General features: G+C 38.2%; 1 protein-coding gene across 2 annotated transcripts in view; it reads left to right on the top strand.

The window, feature by feature from the left end:
• atf6 (activating transcription factor 6) overlaps nt 1-19,959 on the top strand; it is a 33,776-nt gene that overhangs the window by 10,360 nt on the left and 3,457 nt on the right. Inside the window, exons 8-15 of one of the 2 annotated variants that reach the window (XM_044130382.1) lie at nt 6,017-6,202; nt 6,285-6,376; nt 8,228-8,365; nt 10,961-11,056; nt 11,151-11,253; nt 11,741-11,811; nt 12,019-12,130; nt 15,348-15,432. In XM_044130382.1, coding sequence (XP_043986317.1) covers nt 6,017-6,202; nt 6,285-6,376; nt 8,228-8,365; nt 10,961-11,056; nt 11,151-11,253; nt 11,741-11,811; nt 12,019-12,130; nt 15,348-15,432 — 883 coding nt within the window. Of the gene's footprint in view, nt 1-6,016; nt 6,203-6,284; nt 6,377-8,227; nt 8,366-10,960; nt 11,057-11,150; nt 11,254-11,737; nt 11,812-12,018; nt 12,131-15,347; nt 15,433-19,959 lie in introns of both variants that reach the window. The other variant, XM_044130380.1, reaches the window with a different exon arrangement.

Genomic DNA, 19,959 nt, shown 5'->3' with positions numbered 1-19,959 from the left:
AGCAGCTGTGCTCACACGCTTCAGCTTGGCTGGTTGTTGAAATTGTAAAATAACTCCTAAAGATGACATGCGTGAGCCAGGTGCTGCTGCATGTTATGTCTTCAGCTAGCCCATGGATGTCACTGCTCCTGTTTAGTTTAGTTTTTCTTCCCATTACTGTATTTTGGCCTGGGTGTGCAAACGGCTGCTAATGATTACACGCTTCAGGCTGGTGTTGTGCAGGACGGAGCCCTTTGCGACAGCTGTAAACAGCCATCAGGGGATTGTGTCAGTGTAATGTAATAGGCTGCTATACAACCAAGGATTATAATGTGTGGGCTTGACCTGTGTGGGTGTTGCACACCAACGGAGACAGGTCCAGATTGAAACTTGTGGATACAAGAAATCCTCCCGTCATTTGGAATGAAGATGACTTGAGATTATGTTGAACAATCGGGGACTGCTAAAGAGGCAGTACTATGTGTTTTCCAGGGACACAGTCAAGTAACTATGTTAACTTCAGTTGTTATAAAAATGCTATATATATCAAATATGACTTAAAAGAAATTTTACTTTGTAATTTAACAGCTTAAAATTGTATCTTCATCTCTTTAAAAGCTCCTGCTCTCTCTGAAACTCTGCCTTCATCACAAGTCATCCTCTATTAACAATTTAGCAGCGCTTTTACATTGCACCAAGAAGCAGCTTGTAAAATGAGCTCACCAACTGCACAGTTGCATCAGGTGTTTGCTAATTGCTGCTGACTAGTCTGAAGGAGCCGCGTAGGGGCGTAGCTGGGGAGAAATGCTCTCTGAGTCTGAAACTTGGAAACTGCATCTCCGAAGAGGAAGTAGGTCTACCCAAAGCTGAATGGTTGCTATGACAGATCAGAGAATTTCTCATGCATGAAAGAATAAAGCAACATTCCAGGTATGATTTAGATGGAGGAATAACATTATAGAAGGGTATAAAGCTAAAACAAAAAACAACATTTTTTCATAATACTGCCCCTATAAGAAAGCTTTTTCTTTAAGCCCTCATATGAGGGAAAACCAGAAAATATCAGCATTAGACTCAACACTGGACCTCATCCCAAATGTGGCCTTCTCTGAGCTTTTGTTGCCTTGCCAGATGAGGCATCTCAAATCATACAGCTGCCTGTTTTGGACACTTATCTTGTGAATATAAAATAAAACTTCTGGGTAATCCTGACATAAAAAATGAAGAGTTTCTTCAGCATGAACAGAAATGGGAAACTGCATGTAAACAAGCTTGAATGTAGAAGATTATTTTTTTTTTGAGTTACTTGCACATATTTGTAAATTACATGAAATAATTGCTAATGAAATTGGAATACCTGCCTTTTTTATTTTTGATACACATCAGAGCATAAACTGAATATTATAAGAAATGAAAGAGGCTTTAAAGAACATACAGTGATACAAAGTTTATTTGAAGATTCCAGTATTCCTTTTGTTATTGTCCTTTCATTACAGACTGTAAACAAACATGGTTAAAGCACATAGCAGAGTTTGCGTTGTTGTGCACTCTAAAGGTTGAAACTCAACAAATTTTGTGTAAAATGTTCAGTTAGTTCAGTGTTTCTCAATTGCGGTCCTCATGCCCCCCTGCCCTGCATGTGTTAGGTGTTTCGCTTCTGCCACACACCTGGATTGAATCTTTGGGTGAATCTTCTGCAGTACTTGGTGGCTGCAAAAGACATCATGCAATCATTTGAATCAGCTGTTCTGGTGTAGAGGCACATCTAAAACATGCAGAGCAGGGGGGGCTGAGGACTGGAACTGAGAAGCACTGAGTTAGTTGAAGCAGTCTGCTGAAAGCTTCTTACAGCTTTAGTCTTTTTTCTTTTTTAAACCTGTCTGTGAACTTCAAGATGGCCAACTTTGAATCTTTTTCCTGCATTGACAAGTTGCACATATGATTGTTTTTGGTTTTTTTTTCAAATTTATTATCATTGTTATTTGTGAGATCTATTGGCACTGAGTAAAAAAGATTTGGTTTCCAGTTTCCAACACAGACACCGATCATTGCCTGTCAAGTGTAAAATCGTACGATCCTGGTCACAGGCAGAATGACCAATCTTGGTGCAGCTCATTTCCCTTCTCAGTGACCCTTGAAATCTTGAAAAAGGAAACTCCTAAAAACTCTTTGGGAGTCAGGCATCCTGGAAACTGTTTTACCCTCGACAACTCTTCCTTTTCTGTCTTCACCTGCATTCATCTGTTGAGAAGTTGAATGGACATCAGCCCTCAGAGAGGAAAATGACTTCTGGCATTACTCGCATAAGCACACACAGACCTCCTCAGTACACTCTCTAAAGTTGGCCACTGTATGTTAGCACGTTTCCAAGCATATTCCTATTCTTGTTGGCCTTTCTCACTGTCACAAAACCAACCTCGAACCCACATTGGTGTTAACCTCTTCACAATTCTAAGGCGTTTTATTGAAACATGCCTCATTCTGTCCCAAATTCTCCACCTCGTTCTCATTGTCGAGTCAATCAAGCCTGTACTAGAAGAAGAAATCATAAACATTGTGAATAACTGTAAAAATAAGACTTCCACTGACTGTGATGATCTGGACATGAAAACTATTAAAATAGTAATTAAAGGAATCTCTAAACCACTAACTTATATTTGCAATTTATCATTTCAAACAGGATCATTTCCCAACAAAATGAAAATAGCGAAGGTCAAACCAATGTATAAAACTGGCAACAAACACCTCTTCACTAACTACAGGCCTGTTTCTCTTCTCCCACAATTTTCTAAAATCCTGGAAAAACTCTTTAAGAAAAGACTGGAACAATTCATAGAAAAACTACTTATCAGCAGTCAATATGGATTCAGAGCAAACCGGTCAACATCGCTGGCCGTAACTGACTTAATAGAAGAAATAACCAACGCAACAGATAGTAAGAAACTGGCAGTAGGGATATTTATAGATTTAAAGAAAGCTTTTGATACAATAAATCATGAAATCCTACTTAAAAAATTAGAACGCTATGGAATTAGGGGAGTAGTTTCTGACTGGATGAGGAGTTATTTAAAGAGCCGGAAACAATTTGTGAAATTGGGAGATGTGGAATCTGATTGGCAGGAGACTGTCTGTGGAGTACCACAAGGATCAGTATTGGGACCAGTTTTATTTAATCTTTATATAAATGATATCAGTAAAGTGTCCAATGTATTAAAATTTATCTTATTCGCTGATGACACAAATATTCTAGCCTCAGGAGACAATTTAGAGCATCTTCTCTCAACAGTCACTTCAGAGATTAGTAAGTTAAAGATATGGTTTGACCATAACAAATTATCCCTAAATTTGGACAAGACGAAATTCATGGTCTTTGGGAACTGTTATAAAAATACTGAAATCCAAGTTCAAATAGAGGACGAACTCTAGAAAGGGTTTTTGCTAATAAGTTCCTCGGTTTAATAATAGATGACAAAATCAGTTGGAAACCTCATATTCAACATTTACAGAGTAAACTCAGTAGAAGTATATCCATATTGGCTAGAGCTAGACATGTATTGAATGCTAAATCACTTTATATTCTATATAACTCTCTGATTTTACCATATCTATCATATTGCTGTGAAGTGTGGGGAGTTAATTACAAGAGCTCTTTACATCCGGTAACTCCTACAGAAGCGAGCCATTAGAATCATCCATAATGTCGGTTATTATGAGCATACAAACCCGCTCTTCATAATATCCAGAATTCTCAAATTTGACTGAACTTGTAGAATTTAAAATGGCTCAATTTATGTTCAAGGTATCTAAAAAGTTGTTACCTGAGCACATACAGAGCACGTTTTCTGAAAGAGAAGGTATAACTTAAGGGGTCACTCAAACTTCAAGATCCAATTTTAGAACAACAAGAAAAAGCTTCTGTATTTCAATTAAAGGTGTAAAGTTATGGAATAGGTTACATGAAGATTTAAAACAAAGCAATAGTTTAACTCAATTCAAAAGAAAGTACAAAGAGGTAATTTTCAATAGATACACACATGGGGACAGAAAGCAATAAGGTGTGTATTGAAGATAACAACTTGGTGTCAGGGTTTAGAAAGATAAACCAGCATAAAATGGGAAAATGTATAGGTAAATATTAGTAACTGTTACTTCTGACTGCCACTTTGATTTTGATTTTTTTTAATGACAGTAGGACTCTAAAGTCTCAAGTGTTTAGGGGTAGGAGTTTATAAGTTCTCACTTCTTCCTACCCCATTTTGAGCATGATCTTATGCACTTCTTGTTACCGTGCACCATTTTATTTTTATATTTGTATCATGTTCGAATAAATTTCATTTCATTTCATTTCATTTCATTTCAATATAAAGCTCCCCCCGCTCCACAGTTGCCCTGGCAACCGCTACTTGTAGTTTTCCCAGGCTGTGGCTGATGGCACGGGTCCCAGTTGTGGGCTAAGAGACAGAGGGGTTTCTCAGGAGACAGAACACAAATACAGCAATACAAATAACTTAATCGCCATCAGAGCTATAAGGTCTGTGTTCATGGAGGCTGACCCTGAGGAAAATGATTGCTTTGGAAAAATAAAAACTGCTGCACATAGGTGGCGGGGGTCTGCATGGACAGGTACTCCATTCCCTATGAGTTCATTGTAATTTATGCACTATTTAGGTTTGGATGCAGTGACTAGATTTCACTTCTCTTCTCATTGAGGTGAAGGAGAAAGATTTGCAAGGTATGGTTTACGACTGAATTACTCATTAATTCGTTTTTATGCATTTCGTGTTTTACGTTTGTTCCGACAAGCTCGGTCTGAATGCTGGAGTTAAGCCCGGCCATGTCTCAACTCCATCCAGACATTTAGGACACATAAACATTTAAAATGTTTATGTGTCTTGAATGTAAACCCAGTCCTTACAGAGTCACACACTCCATAAACACATCCTTCCTCACATTTGAAACGGTCATCACAAATGACCTCTTGACCTCTGAGATTCTGTAACAAATATATTCATGCCAAAGTATAGCTGAGTGCATAGTAGGGCTGTCCCTGGGACAGTTAAGATTGGGATTTGTTTTAGAGAGCTCCACGACACAAACACATCTTGAACTAGAGTGTTTATTATTGTATCGCTGTGATAGATGGAAGTAAAAACAGATGTGATGCTGTTGAGTCCCTTTTCCTCTTTTGGATCTGCTTTTCATCCAGTACGTTCTTTGCTAAAAATGTATTTTTGTTCTTTGTACGTGTCTTGTAATATTCTATTTTTTTTTTCTTTTTCTGATCTTGTATTTACCACCCATTTCATGAGAGGGTATTCTAGCATACATTGTAACTCCTATTTGATATGAAAAAAGTCATAAACACTTAAACACTGACGGTAAACTGACGTTCTTACCTTAGTATAATATTTTTTGGCATGTCAAAATGAACAGATTATTATTTTTTGTCTAAACGACAAAATATTGTGCATGATTGTGCAGGGCCAGGTCTGCTTCGAGCCCACAGGTCATGGAAGACGTGGAAGAACATGCTCTGATCAGATTAGAAAAAAATAAAAAATTTTAGCCTACATGCAGAACACCATGTGGAGGGAAACTAATAAATCATTCTGATCAACCTAACCTTCTGTGAATCATGGTAGTGGCAGTATCATGCTACTTTTTCCAGCAGGAAAGCTGCAAATGTGTTCAAATGACCCAGTGAAAGTCCTTGAACTGATGTTCACTGGTATTTTCTGTCAAATCTGTGATTAATCTACATGGAAGAGACATACCCCAAAAACCTGAGCAAATATCATGCCACACTTTTCATATTCTTCTGCAAGAATGATAAAACTGTTTCCTTCCAAAGCACTAGTGTCCATTTTTGCATCCCATGACATACATTGAAGATTCTGGCTGTACTATGTCAACATGTAAAAAAAATTCACCAGGAATGAAATAGTCGTGGGTCCTTGTACGTCCTAGATTAAAATGAGCAAAACATAAACACAACCTTTGAACTTGTGTTCCTGTTTTTGTTGCATTCTCCCATCAGTCCAGGGTGTCCCAGAAGCAGCAACGCATGATAAAGAACAGGGAGTCGGCATCGCTCTCTCGCAAGAAGAAGAAAGAGTATCTGCTCTCGTTGGAAGCTCGTCTGAAAGTAGCGCTGTCTGAAAACGAGGCACTCAAGAGCGAGAACGGCAACTTGAAGAAGCAGCTGGAAGGCCTGCTGAGTCAGGTGAGAAATATTTTGAATGGACCTCAGAAGATATCGAGTCGGGACAAAATAGTGTAGTAACTTAAAAGTAATGTTTTTGCAGAACACAGTTCTTAAAGCAACAGCACCCAAGAGGAGAGCTGTGTGCCTCATGGCGGTTCTGGTGTTCCTGGTGTTAAATGTGGGACCGACAAGGTGAGAGTCGCTCTGTTGGCATCTGCACTCTACGGTGATTTGATTTGGTGGCTGAAGTTTTGTTTGAAACTAAAGGAGAGCTGAAGATGACAGATAAGGTTGCTAACCAGCTCCAAAAACCACCGCTAATTGTAACCTTGTAAATGTCTTTGATTACCGGAGAAAGTCAAGCGGGAAGCCCCATGACTCATTGCAAGATTCTTCCTCATGTTGGAGGTTTAACAAAACAAGCCAGCTGAAAACAGTATAAAACAATGAAGCATTTTATTGCTTTTTGTCTGCACAGGAAACCAAATGTTTATGGATTTCGTCAAAAATAAACTTGTTAGGTTAGCATTGACTCTGACTTTATCTTGATAATTCTTCACTGTAGCCAGGACTGGCATTTAGTTCGGTTGAAGGTGCAAGTCCGATCTCGTTCTTGTTTCGTGTGCTATAATTGGGAAGGAAATTATTGGTAACATGCCTGTGTCCTGTTCCTTTTATTGTCCAGACAGTTTTAAAAAAAGTCTCATGTCTAATGGGTAACAATGGCTCAAAACTGCTTTGTTATTACAAAAGTCAAAGGAAGACAGCGCCCAAACATCAAAAACATGTTTTAAGTTGTAATTTTTCTTATGTTGTTTGTAATAACACTTGACAAATTATGATTTGAACTAAAACCCTAACTAGGATTTAAAAAAAAAAAAAAAGCTTTGTTACTGCCAGTAAATGGAGAAATTGTGTAATTCCACAAACTAAAACTCAGCCTCCATCTCCAACAAAAACATCAGATTCTGTTTTCATTTTACAAAAATGTTGTCTTTTGGGAGTAGCTTTTTCCACAAAGATGTAAGCATGACTTGTTTGGAGAGATGATATGCTCTGGCTACTTTCTGAGCTGGGAAAATGTTCTTTTGGTTGTATTCTAGTTCTCAGTAATGACTAAGTTTCCCTTTTCTCATCTTAGCTGAACTTTTTATACATTTGATATATTTTATTTGGATTTTATCCAATAGACCAACACTAGGTGGGACATATAAAATTAAAGGAGGAGAAATGGTTTTCAATTTAATTTTTACAAATAAAGTGTAGCGGATGTTTGTATTTGCTTCTTTTATGCTGATCAATTAAATGTCAGAGCAAGCAGCTGTCTTCAGCAATCACCTAATTTGTGTACCTTTTTTTTTACAAGAGTGCCAAGAAGAAAGACGTTTTTAAATGTCACACTTGCAGTTTTCCCCAAACCGTAACCAGAACATAGCAAATGTGGAAGAAATTGACCCTTTTTGACCCTTTTTACCTGCGTAGAAAATGCTGCTGGTGGCAGAGAAAACTAATAGTCCTCATCACAATGAACAAACCAAAACAAATCTGACAGCTGGCAGCATCGTTGCCAAAGGTTTTCTATTAATACTGCCCTGAATTTAACTTCAAAATTTAACATTCCCATTGAGCCAAGTGTTGACTCGATGGAGCTGAAATATACTGCCCTGCACATTTTTTCTTTTATTTTAATGAAATGTTTAAATGTATGAATCCTTTTCATTCCACTTTCAATTATGATTTAAACTGTGTTGGTTTATGACATCAACTCGCAATGTAATACTTTGAAGTTTATGGTTTTAATGTCACTCTGTGTCAGGAAGTTCAAATGGTGTGACAGTATGCCCTAACTTGTACTTCCAAACTGATTATTTTATATCTGCAGTTCAAAAATCATGTATTTTAAAATAAACCCCAGTGTCATTTTTTCTACTCTTTATCAAAGATTCTTATTTATCCTTTATTATGACAAGCAAGGGTCAGTTTAGGATCTAAAAAATGTATCCAAGTTTTTCACATCTTCCTGACCGTCTGTGTCGTCATCAGTTTGTTTCAGAGGGGCTCCTTCTCCAACCTCGATGTTGCTCCCATGCATCACAGTGGCAGACACCTCCTAGATTTCTCCGAATCCGACGTGGTGGCGGGTCCCGAGCTCACCAGCACACCCGCAGAGACGCCAGACAGGTGGGAATGGAACGAAACCAGCATAGCTCACGTGTTTGTGCTTACCCCGTGTGTTAGCAGGCCAGGATGCACCTGTGCTTGGGTTCTGTCTCACCCTGTTCTGCTCATTTTTTCCACCTGTAAACATACGGGGAACTGATTAACAACTTGTTGTGTCAGCCTTTATATTGACTACAGACCCAGAGCAAAACAGCTGGTGCTTGTACTTTAAGTAACAAGGTGGAAAAGTGGACTCAAGCTGTGTTTGACGTTTAGCTGTGTTTTGTTGATAACAGTCTTATTTTTACAGGAGTCTATATATTTGTCTTTCGACTTTAAATGACCTCTTGGCTGAGCAGTCACATTTTGGAAATTGCATGAATAACATTCCTTTATTGGCAAACTACCAGAACCTGTGTGTGTTTTGCAAGGTGGTCATCTAATGTCTGAACAGCATTACCAGCCTGCGTTGCATGCTAGCTCCCGTGTCACATGTTAATTTAAACCATTCACCAGTGGCATCGGGTTTCCCTGCAGCATTTAACCAGCTCAGGCAGGAAGGAAGACATTAGCCTTTGCTAAAGGGCTGATGGCACCAAACGCAGCCGGACAACGAATGACACGGTGGGGGCCACAACATTAATTAAGTTTCTACTGAACTGAAAGGTGTGTGTGTATGTGTGGCTGGAGGCTTACTTGAGGCCCTGGATTAAAAACAGTAAATGTAATCAGGTCTTAATGATCTGACATATTACCTGCTGAAACGTTGTCAGAAAGTGACTGGTCACTGGTCATTGCTCTAACACTCGTCGACGAGTGCGGCTTCTTCATTAGGTGAGTGAGTAGCATAGCAGTCTTCTCCCATCTCTTTTGCTTAAAGTAGTTTCAGCTACTAGAGCCAAAACTACAGTGAGCAAATGTCAAAAATACATTTTGTAATTAAATTACATAAATATCACAAAGTCGTTTCCAGTTTGCAGGTTTCTCTCCGGGCGCTCCGGCTTCCTGCCACAGTCTGAAATCATGACTGTTTAGTTAATTGGTCTCTAAATTCTCCTTAGGCATAAGTACAAACATTAATATGTGAATAAAATATAAAACATTATATATATATTATATATATATTATATGTATGTATATAATGTGTATATATACATACGTATGTATATGTCATCATATACGTATATATACGTGCATTATAATATGACACATTGTCATATTATAATTAGTATTTGTATTGTGTTTTTTCTTTAGATTAAACCCAAAACTATGGCTAAGGTGAAACCGTTTCATATTAGTCGATATCAATAACTATTGATTAATTTTAAATGTCTGAAATACTTTAAATTTTGTCGGAAATGCTCAAAGCAAATATTCTTTGCTTTGAGTGTGGAGTTAACTGTAATCTGTATCACAATACATTTCCTTCATCAACATGCCAAGAAAAGCTGCCTCTTGGGTTTCCTCCGATTTTAAATCATAAGAGGAGAAGGTGACATCAAGTACAAATGAGTTTTAAAAAATATAGTTGGCAGTACAGGAAGTACCTTTGTTGGTACAAAATCTGCATTGGAAGACTGCATAGCATTATTTTCAAAACGTTACAGGCAGTCCGCAAAAAGTCTTAAATTCAAATTAAAGCCTTAAAAGGTCTGAAATTGGTTCAGAAAAGTAAGTTGATCTTTAATATGTTAATCAAAGGGTTTAAGTTTTGAATTAACAGGACTATTAGACCCTGAATGGTCTTAGTGTGACACTCGGAAAGTATTGTCATGGTTTTACTGCAGGAAAGTGAGCTGTCCCATCAGACCGCCAGTTCCCGAAACCACACACACAAAAGAAAATTGTAAAAGTGTTCTCAAGGTCAGTGCCAACCCGCAATGACCCTGCTATTAACCCCGTCTTTTAAGGAGGTGGGAGAGTTAATACCTTTTATTTTTTATTTTTCACATCAAACTCTTCTTTTGGGAAAAAGTTTGAGTCACACTCGGGCATTTTCATTGCATTCTGTGACTAGCTAGCTAGCTTTTTTTGCATCTATCATTACTGAATACAAATGGCTGAACGAATTCTTTACATTTCTGTGGAGATCCATCCATCCACCAATCTAACGTGCTTATCCCAAGTGAGGTTGCCAGAGGTCAACGGTTAACTCACATTAGGAAAGCCCTGGAGAAAGATTAAGTTAGATGCATGTTTTCCAACCCTCCATTTAGGTTGTTTCTGACTGTGGACAGTCACCATCAGCATTTCAACCATCTGAATCATTCAGACGGTTGAATCATTCTTTAAATGATTCAGTCCCAGAGATGAATCGCAGTTGTGATGAAAAACCAGAGTAAAATAAAAAATAGAAAATTATGTAAAGAATTTGTGCTGCTAATCACCAGTATACGTAAATCCTGCGTCTCTTGGACCATCGTCTTCATCCGTCATTGACCTCCTGGGTGCGGCCTGTTGGGTGGCTGTACTCACTTTTTTCTATCTACCTCTGGTGGTCATTCATTCAACCATCTGTCTACCAATCTGTAATTTTGTTTCCATTCATTGGTGTGTTTTCAGTTAATCTATATATGTATTTTTTTTAATCTGACGGTGTCTCTATCCATGTTGTAGCTCGGAGGATAAGGCACTGATGGTCGTGAAAAGTCCCAACTTTCTCAGACCTCCTCCCCCCTGCCAACCTTCTGTCAACAGGACCAAGTGCATTGAGTAAGTACTGAAGTATTGTTTTGACCTTTAGGTTTTCCACTTTTTTTTCATAAAGTCATAAAATTAATCAATTCTCTCTGATCTAACTTGACAGGTTGGCTCATGAATTGAGAGGTTGGGTCCACCGTCATGAAGTACAGCAGACCAAAACCAGACGCATGAGTAACAACAACCATAAACCCTTCAGAGACATCCTGGTAATCCGCAACAGAAATGCAGACTTTGCTGGCTGCTATGAGAAAGCTACCTGATACATAATGTTAGAAATTTGTACTGCAAATGGCGCCTCCTTTGTAAACCAGGTTGTGATCTGCAGTGTTAGGTATTTCTGCAATTTAGATCCTCCCTTTCACCACTTTTTCACCTCCTCTCACATCTTCCCCCTTTTTCCGCCTCTCGTTTTCGTCCAGGGTTTAATCCGGCAGCCCTGAGAAAGTAAACATAACACTTCAAGGGGAGCTTTGGGATTAGAGCCCCCCTGCTCTCTTTTCCAACATTTTTGGTTGGTAGTTGGTTGGTGTTAAGGGCGTGTGTCATTCTGTCCCAAGTTTTAAACTATCTATTTTGAGGCTATTCTATGTTTATGTGGTGGACAGCATTGCTGCAGCTTCTTTCTTCTCTTTTGAACTGTTTCTGATGTGTTGATATAAATATAGGAACTAATTCTGTTCATTTTCTCAGCAGAAAACGGATAAAACGGAAGATGAAATTGTCCAAATTGTCACTGTCCCATATGGAGAAAATACAGAGGAAAAGTGAGTCTTTTTCTGTTTTCTTTTCAGAGACGTTTGTTGTTGTGCTTTAGGCTTATTTTTCTTTCTTTTTTTTTGTGATGCAGCTTTTTCATCCCCTTTTCAGTAGAGTGTATATATTAGTTTATTTACCCTATTTTTGTGATATTTTTATTGAGTTATTTAATCATTTATTGGTGTTTTAATGTTGTCTCTATAACCTGTTAACAGAAATTCAGGCAGTGAGCTGCAGGTTTACTACGCACGTCAGCACGTCTACATTGACTTCTTTGATGAGCTCAATCGCCGCCCAGACACTTTCTACGTGGTGTCTTTTCGGAGGGTGAGTTGAATCCTCATCATTCAGATGGAAGTAAATTACTCCTGGCTCACAAGCAGGATTAAATCCATATTTTTTTTTTTTATCTCAACTGGTGCCCATTTCCAGCGGCCATTGGCCGAGAGGCGGGTTTCTCGCCAGTCCGTCACAGATTCAACCTTATCATCATTTGTCAATATCATTTCTTAATCGTAATGTGCATTTTGTTATTATGGGAACTCGCTCCTAGTATGGCCAACAAATGCAAAGTTTCTAACGGCGTTTTATGAAGAGATAAAGCTCATTAAGGTTTTGCAAAATGAGATGGGGTGTTCTTCCATTCTGGCTTAATTGAGAAAATTTCAGGATTATGTTTTTTTGAAAAGTAAAAATAAATAACTGAGAGGAAAACACATCTTTTATTGTATGTGTGTAGTATTTGGCCTCTAATTTGGCACATTCACATTGGAGTGAAAAGCAGCAATGGACCACTAAGGTCTCCTTATGTTGGTAAAACCAATCTGCATCTGATTTCATCAATGTTGATGATCTACAATATGAAACAAAGCATAAAGTTTGTTTTTGTTCGAGGTTTTTTTTTTTTGGTTTAATGTGTACAACTACAAGATTCTAATAAATAGTGAAAATTTGCTATTACTGTATGATCATATTGACATTTTTTCAGTCCAAACCCAAATGTAAGTTAAGTTTCTTTACTTTGTCAATTTGTTTGTGTCTCTATTTTATTGATATGGACATTGTAATATTGGACAATATCTCTTTTCCTTGTGTAGCACAAATTTCTGGGTTTTATTATAAGAATTAAACTATGAAATTTAGAAAAAGGATAACATTTTTAAAAAATAAATAAGTACATTTAAAAAAATGTAAACACTGTGTGTTCTGAAGCCCTTCCAGAAACCCTGAGAACAGCGGTCCAGATCAAGATCTCAGTTCTCAATATGAGAGTTTTTTTCTTACCGTGTTTCATTAACTCTCACTCGGTTTATTTGCCTGTATTTTGTTTCCTGGGTCCCAGTGTGTGGATGTGTGTGTGTGTCCGTATAAATATGTGGGCCCTTGTTTTCTTCTGGACTCTGTGATGTTATTACAGAACTGCCAAAGCTCTGGATTAAATTAAAAATTTGTTTAGATTAGTCCGTCCACCACCATGCAGACATGTGTTCCTCAAGGTCAAAACATCATGTTGCTCATTATCGCTCGTTCAGGGCCTCTCCAACAGTGTAGGTCACGCAGTACATCACGTTGTACCAGGTTTGAGTAAACAAATAGTCAAGTGCGGGTCAAGTTTGTTGTAGCACCTGCATCTCTGATTCAATGGAATGTAAAACTCTGAAGAAGGAAGGAAAATATGACCCTTGTTCTCTGTCATTTTCCAGCTTTGCAGAACATTTTGCATTGTGTTACCAACGCCTTTATGTAAGTGCTCTAGGCTGAGATCATAGTTACTGCTGATTGTTATTGTATGTTGTGTCAATAAGGTTCAAGGAAACTCCAACTGTAGTCTTGGGAGCAACAGCTCGCACGTAATTTGAGCAAGTTTGGCGTCTCGCCTTTGCACTGATGAGGAGCAGCGATGTGACCGATGTTTTCTGGCTTGCCCCCATCCTCCAGTTTCAGACGCTCTGTCACACTTTTGAGTTCATCTGCTTGTCTTGGCTGAAGCTCATCTTTTGTCTTGGACTGCTGCATGCATGTGAGATGCTGAATCCGTCCTTCAGGAAAAGATCAATGTTAAAAACGATTTTGCTCAAATTAATGGGTTTTGATTAAGCTGACTTTTCTAAACTCGGGACTGTCGTCTGTCATCACATTTACTTCCCTTCTCGTTTTTTTTTTTGTTTGTTTGTTTTGTTTTTTAAGTTTCATAAAGACTAAATTTTATGAGCAGGGTGTGATGAACTTAAGCTGTTGACAGATCAGTTGCTTCTCAGTTTCTAAAATGTGCAAGTGTGGCTAGAAAATGCAGTGAAATCCAGCTAATAAGAGCATTTAAATGCAGGGTTGCTGAAATGTAATAGGCTACAAAATAAGTTATTCTGGCAATTCTTTGCTATGACAGAGATAGACACATTGATCTTACATTGTGCAGGTCTAATACACACAGGCTCAAATATAAACTCTCTCAGCATGTTGCTGAAGAACCCCATTTAAGCTGTTGACAAGCTTGTAGCTTCGTTTATTTACCGGACTAACTGACTTTAAGTCTAGTCCAGGGGTGGGCACTCCTGGTCGTAGAGGGCCGGTGTCCTGCAACTCTTAGATGTCTCCCTGGTCCAACACACCTGAATCCGACAGCTGAATCACCTCTTAAGTGCAGTCAGGTTCTCCAGAGTCCTGCTAGTAACCTCATTATTTGACTCAGGTATGTTGAAGTAGAGATACATCTAAAAGTTGAAGGACACCGGCCCTCGAGGACCAGGAGTGCCCACACCTGGTCTAGTCCAAGGGTTTTCAGCTTTTACAGAGGGATAATATGGGGCTTTTTAGTTCAGGTTTTGATGTGTTTTTGGGATATTTCTCTTGATAGTTTTCTGTTTCTGTTATTCCATCCACTTTGTGCAAGTAATGTCCTCTACACAAGTAATGTCTTCTACATAAATCACTTGTCTAGGTGGGTGAATTTCAGTCATTTGCTCTGTCCAATCTGATGCTCTACACACAGTGACAATATTGCTCTTCAATATCCCAACCAATTTTCTTTACAAGGTTGAATTTCTGTGTCAGATACTTAACACCTGGACACAGTCATCCTAAAAAGAAATATTCTTGCAAACGCACATCAAATGAATTTTTGAATGAGTAAAGCAGAATGTTGAGGGCTCTGCTCCTACCTTTTTGTAAATTTATGGGCTTTAAAAATCACACTTGAACTTGGAAGTTAACCAATTTAAATGAGTTCCACTGTAATCAGTGGCGTTTTTAGGAGCTCCTCTTTAGAAGTTTCATGTTCCTGCAAGCAGTGAGGTGCACTTAGCTGACTTGGTGGAGCGGGTTTCTTCCTTGCAACGGATTCCAAAGCTGCATACTTCTGATGCTTTGAAATGCATCTGATAACCTTGCATTAGAATCACAACATTGATTTAGCCAAAGCCAGGGAAATGTTCAGATTCAGATTGTTACAACCTCAACTGCCTGTTGACAAACTCATGCAGCCGATATTTATTTACCTCCGTTTACCGCTTTTTCCACTCGATGACGTTCTCTTCATTGTTTTCAGGATCATCTTTTACTTCCTGCCACTAACCACAACAAAGGAAGTCGACCCAAGATGTCTGTCGTGTTGCCAGCCATGAACATTAATGGTAAGTGCGGCTGCACACGCAATACAGTCAGAGCTTTGTTGCTCAAGACATGTTCAAGCATAAAAAGGGAAGCTGGAAGCAGATTCAGAAAGTAGAGTGGTCTGCAACATATTTCATTAAATAAGCTCTGTACCTAAAAGGGGAAAGTTATTTTTTTAAATCAGTTTGTCTTTACAGTTATGCGTTCTCTCCTTATGCACTACTTTGTTTTTACAAATCTCAGTGAACCAATCATTTTTTTCTATTTGCTACTGTCAAGTTGTATTTCTTTTTCTGCTTTGCTATGAGTTTGCACATTGAAGGTTAGTTTATTAAAGTAGAATATGATTCTTTTTATTTAGGTCTTTCTATGGTTCTTTGTATTTAGGATGCAGTTAAGTTCAGTTATTGTGTTGCAAAGTTGTGCAAATTCCAACTTAGGAAAAAAATTTTTACGAGTTCAGGAATTTATTCCTACGATCAGAAAACTTTCACCTCTTTGAAGACATTTAGTGACCTATTTATTAACTTATTGACCTATTTATTAACTATTATGAGAAGCTGAAAGCTTTTGTGGAAAAGAAGGGACTCTTCATTTTGAATATACAGGCTAGCAAAGCTGCTGTCCTGAGGAATGTAATCGGTTGTAACAGCTTGTCTTAGTGGGTGGTGATGAGAGTTTGCTTGGTTGCATTTGGGGAGGTGGGCTCTGGGGTTTTTTACCAGCCCATTGGAGAAGCTTTCATCCATTTATTTGACTGCCTGCTATACATGAGTTACCCCTGAACATTTGATGTGCAAAAGCCTTTGACTTTCTCTTGCTTTTGTTGCCGAATTGTTGTTTTATGAATTATTACAGAGACCATTTGGTTCTTATTTCTATGACCTCATGTAAGGTTTTCACCCTCAGATCTGCTGGACTGTTAGTACCGTTTTCCAGAGTTAGGTCATGAAGGATGGAAAGAGAGAATCACGAATAAATGTTGTTAAATTTAACAAATTCTGTACACAGTGAACTCCCGTGTACTGTTTTTGTGACTGTACTGGATGTTAATAAAATGGCTCTATTGGTTTCGACACCTTAATGGTGATTTTTATCACATCGATAAAGCCATCCAGTTCTTCTGTTATATTCACCATCTGTGGCAACACACCAGCAGCAGTTTTGATTAGAGATTGTGAGGCGTGTCTATCTGAGTTGGTTAGTCAGTAGGAAAAACTCAGCTATCGAGAATATTTAGGCAAAGATTGATGAAAGTAAACATTTGTTCTTTGTCTTGTTGCAGTGGAAAGTGCTGGTAGGATGAACCATTGAAATGCCAGTTGGAGTTAAATCCAGCGTGTCTTTTTCAGCTAGCAGTCAAACAAAGGTGGCATTCATAGTGAAATATCAGACCTCAAAGTCCTTGCCTCCCCATAAAGGAGGGTTTCAATTTGCATGAATTGTCATTGATGCTCGCAAAGGGTTTAGTATCTAATCTAATGAGCAAACAAAACAGCGTTATATATTTTTATTAGGGATCTGACCTGAAGTCTTTGGCCCAACATCACAAAGTGCAATGAAAAACAAGCCAGTGGAGGATAACAAAATAAAGCCTGATTGGGATTTTGTGCAGCACACATGCTGTCTCCCTTTGTTTTTAACCCCCATGTGTCACCCAGATGACAGCTTCTTGTTGCACTTTTGATTTATGCTGACTTTACTTGCAATGTTAAAGTATGAAAGTGCAATTCCACGTACTTATAGGGCCAACATCCTTGGAAAAAAGAAAAGCACGGCTCTGTTAAAGAACTCCTCACTGGAAGATAATGCTTTCCAGCTCCCTGACGGTGTGCTCCTTTTAGGAATGCCATACTCCTAAAGTCACTTAATGGTTCTCATCTGGAAGGAGGTGGATGGACTCTTTTAATTTCAAATGATTGTCTGGTCTGTCTTGGTCAAAAACTGAATGTTGCAGATAGAGGCTTTGATCCAAGGGTTTGTGTGTTCTGCTTCCCTGCACGATTCGGTTCAGTAGTTCTGTTAAAAGTACTGCTTTGATCTGGCTCACCTTATAAGGACTGAACGGTGTGTTTATTTGACAATCGGACTCTGATAATAGCTCAATCAAGTGGAAGCGACATGTTTGGCTGGAGAAGAATGTTTTTGGGATGACGACATGTACAGGTGGGGTGGTACACTTCAGATTGCTTTATAGGATTCTCACTGTACATTGTGACGGAAACAATAGAATTGAAATATATTTTATTGTCCCATAGTTTGGAAATTCAGGTGTCCTATTCACACAAAGGTAAAAATCAAAACAAATTAGCAAATTAAGGAAATGATAGTGCAGTTATTAAAAATAGCACATCTTGATTTAAAGTAATAAGTAAATAATTCCTCAAATGTCATTTGAAACTTAGAGAAACTGCAAATAACAACAGACTAATAAAGACTTAAAGAGTTTGTTGGCAGCAGTGATGCTTGCAAAGTCCAACAGCTCCTGGCAGGAAGGATCTGCCATAATGCTCCTTTGTGCACCCAGGTTGCAACACTCTGTCACTGCAGGAGCTCTACAGCAACAGCATCATGCACGGGAGGGGAAAGACATCGTACATCAGGGATTTTTTCAACTGGTTAGCCATGGGGAAAAAAAAAAAAAAAACCTCTCAAAACTTAGCACAAGATTCAGGGCCAGTGAGTTTTATGAAACGAGAGAAAACTTCTCTGGAAAGATTCACTCATCTATTTTATCTCTTCACACATACAACATATATTTTAAGGTTAATTAAAATCTTTCTATATATATATATATATATATATGCTAAGTATATCTAAAATCTCCTATTAATGATTTGGCTGGTCCTTTATTTCATGTTGCACACCACTGGTGGTTTTGTTAATGAAAAACATTAGAACTTGTCATCCAGTTGATGCTGCTTTCATTCATCATGCACCGTAATTTTTTTAATTTATTTATTTATTTTTTCCCGTGCAGACTAGTAAAATGATAATGGGGATTATAGCCACTCGGATACGATTATATTTGCAGACGACGTGCTTCCTTATGTAAAGGAGGGAAGAAAAGCTTCCTTCATAAATGGATCCTCTTGAGTTTGTTCCAATTTGGACTTTGACATCCTGTTGAGGGACTCACTCAGGTTTCCTCATGCATTAATGCATTGTTGCAGAACATTAGAGCCTTATCAGCGTACAGCAGCTGGAACGTTTCCAGATGGCTCAAGTGAAATAGGGGGTAATAAGGCCACAAGCAGTTGGCCGGGGAATCTGGCAGCCTGTTCAAAGCATTGCTATTTGAGGTGAATCTTGTGGCTGTATGCTGATGTGTGTTTCATCTTTCTTCTCACAGAAGAAGTTAGAGATCAAATTCTTTGATAATCTATTACAGGATGGATAGAAAAAATGAGTTGGACAAATAATCTGAGTCTATGCATTATGTTTGTGGTGCATTGAATTACATTACATAGTCACAAAGCTTGAAGTTTACAAAGTCTAACACCACTGGCCGTATTTTCCAAATGTTATACTAAGTTCCAGTGTAGTAAATAAAGATGATCCACCTGCAAGCAATTGGACACACATGATCAAGAAATGATACAGTTGTAAAACCGTTTAGTGTTCCTAAATTTAGAAGGGGCATTTTTCACTTCTTAAGTGTGTGTGTGTGTGTGTCCAAAAAACACAAACCTGACTATTTTTAATACGAAGGGTAATATATGGGACACTTTTTATATTGGAATAATGATTGAAAAGTAACTTTTTTCTGCTCTATTTACTTCTGTTATGGCCAAATCTTAAGCACACAAGCTGTGAAGTACATGGACAAACGTTTCAGAAGTTTGACATCTTAATATGTAAAATATATATATATTTTTATTTACTTCAGTACAATAACAAAAAAAATTGAAGAAATATTTTTTTTATTTAATTTGGCTGTAAGCCATGAGCATCAGAATAAACAAAAATAAAGAAAAAATAAGTGATTGAATTGGATCAGTTTGTGTAATGAGTTTATATATGTCACTGTTTGAAATAAATGAACTGAAATGAATTATTATCTGCATGGTATTCTGAGCTATTGAGATTCGCCAGCACCTGTTGGGATTTCCAGAGCCCACTTCTTACAGAGCTGCTTTTGTCTGGTGAATGTAGCGTTTCAAAAAGGGTGAAATGCAGAAACACATGATTTTCTTTGATGTCTCTCCAAACACTGAGGTCATCCAAAGCATCCAAATTTGACTGCAGGTGCACAAGATCAAGTTTTGCCAGGAGATAAAGTCGTACTGAGATGGATCAAAACCCGCCTGCCCAAGACTTATTCGCCCATGAAATCCTGCAGCTGCAGCAGAAACAATCATATGGTCCAGTTTGATGAGATCTGCCGCCCTTATTGCATCCCTGAAAATCCAGATTTTGGAGAAGGAGAAGCTCATGTCTTGTGCAGGTGTCTGGAAAACAGCCGGCAGCTTTCAAACCATTTCTTTCACCCAGGCATTTTAAAAGACACCCCAGCTCCATTTCTGGGTCATATAAATGCACTAAAA

Source organism: Gambusia affinis, linkage group LG10, assembly GCF_019740435.1.
Source record: "Gambusia affinis linkage group LG10, SWU_Gaff_1.0, whole genome shotgun sequence".
In the NCBI taxonomy this organism is placed as follows: domain Eukaryota; kingdom Metazoa; phylum Chordata; class Actinopteri; order Cyprinodontiformes; family Poeciliidae; genus Gambusia; species Gambusia affinis.
This window is presented reverse-complemented; position numbering and strand designations above follow the sequence as displayed.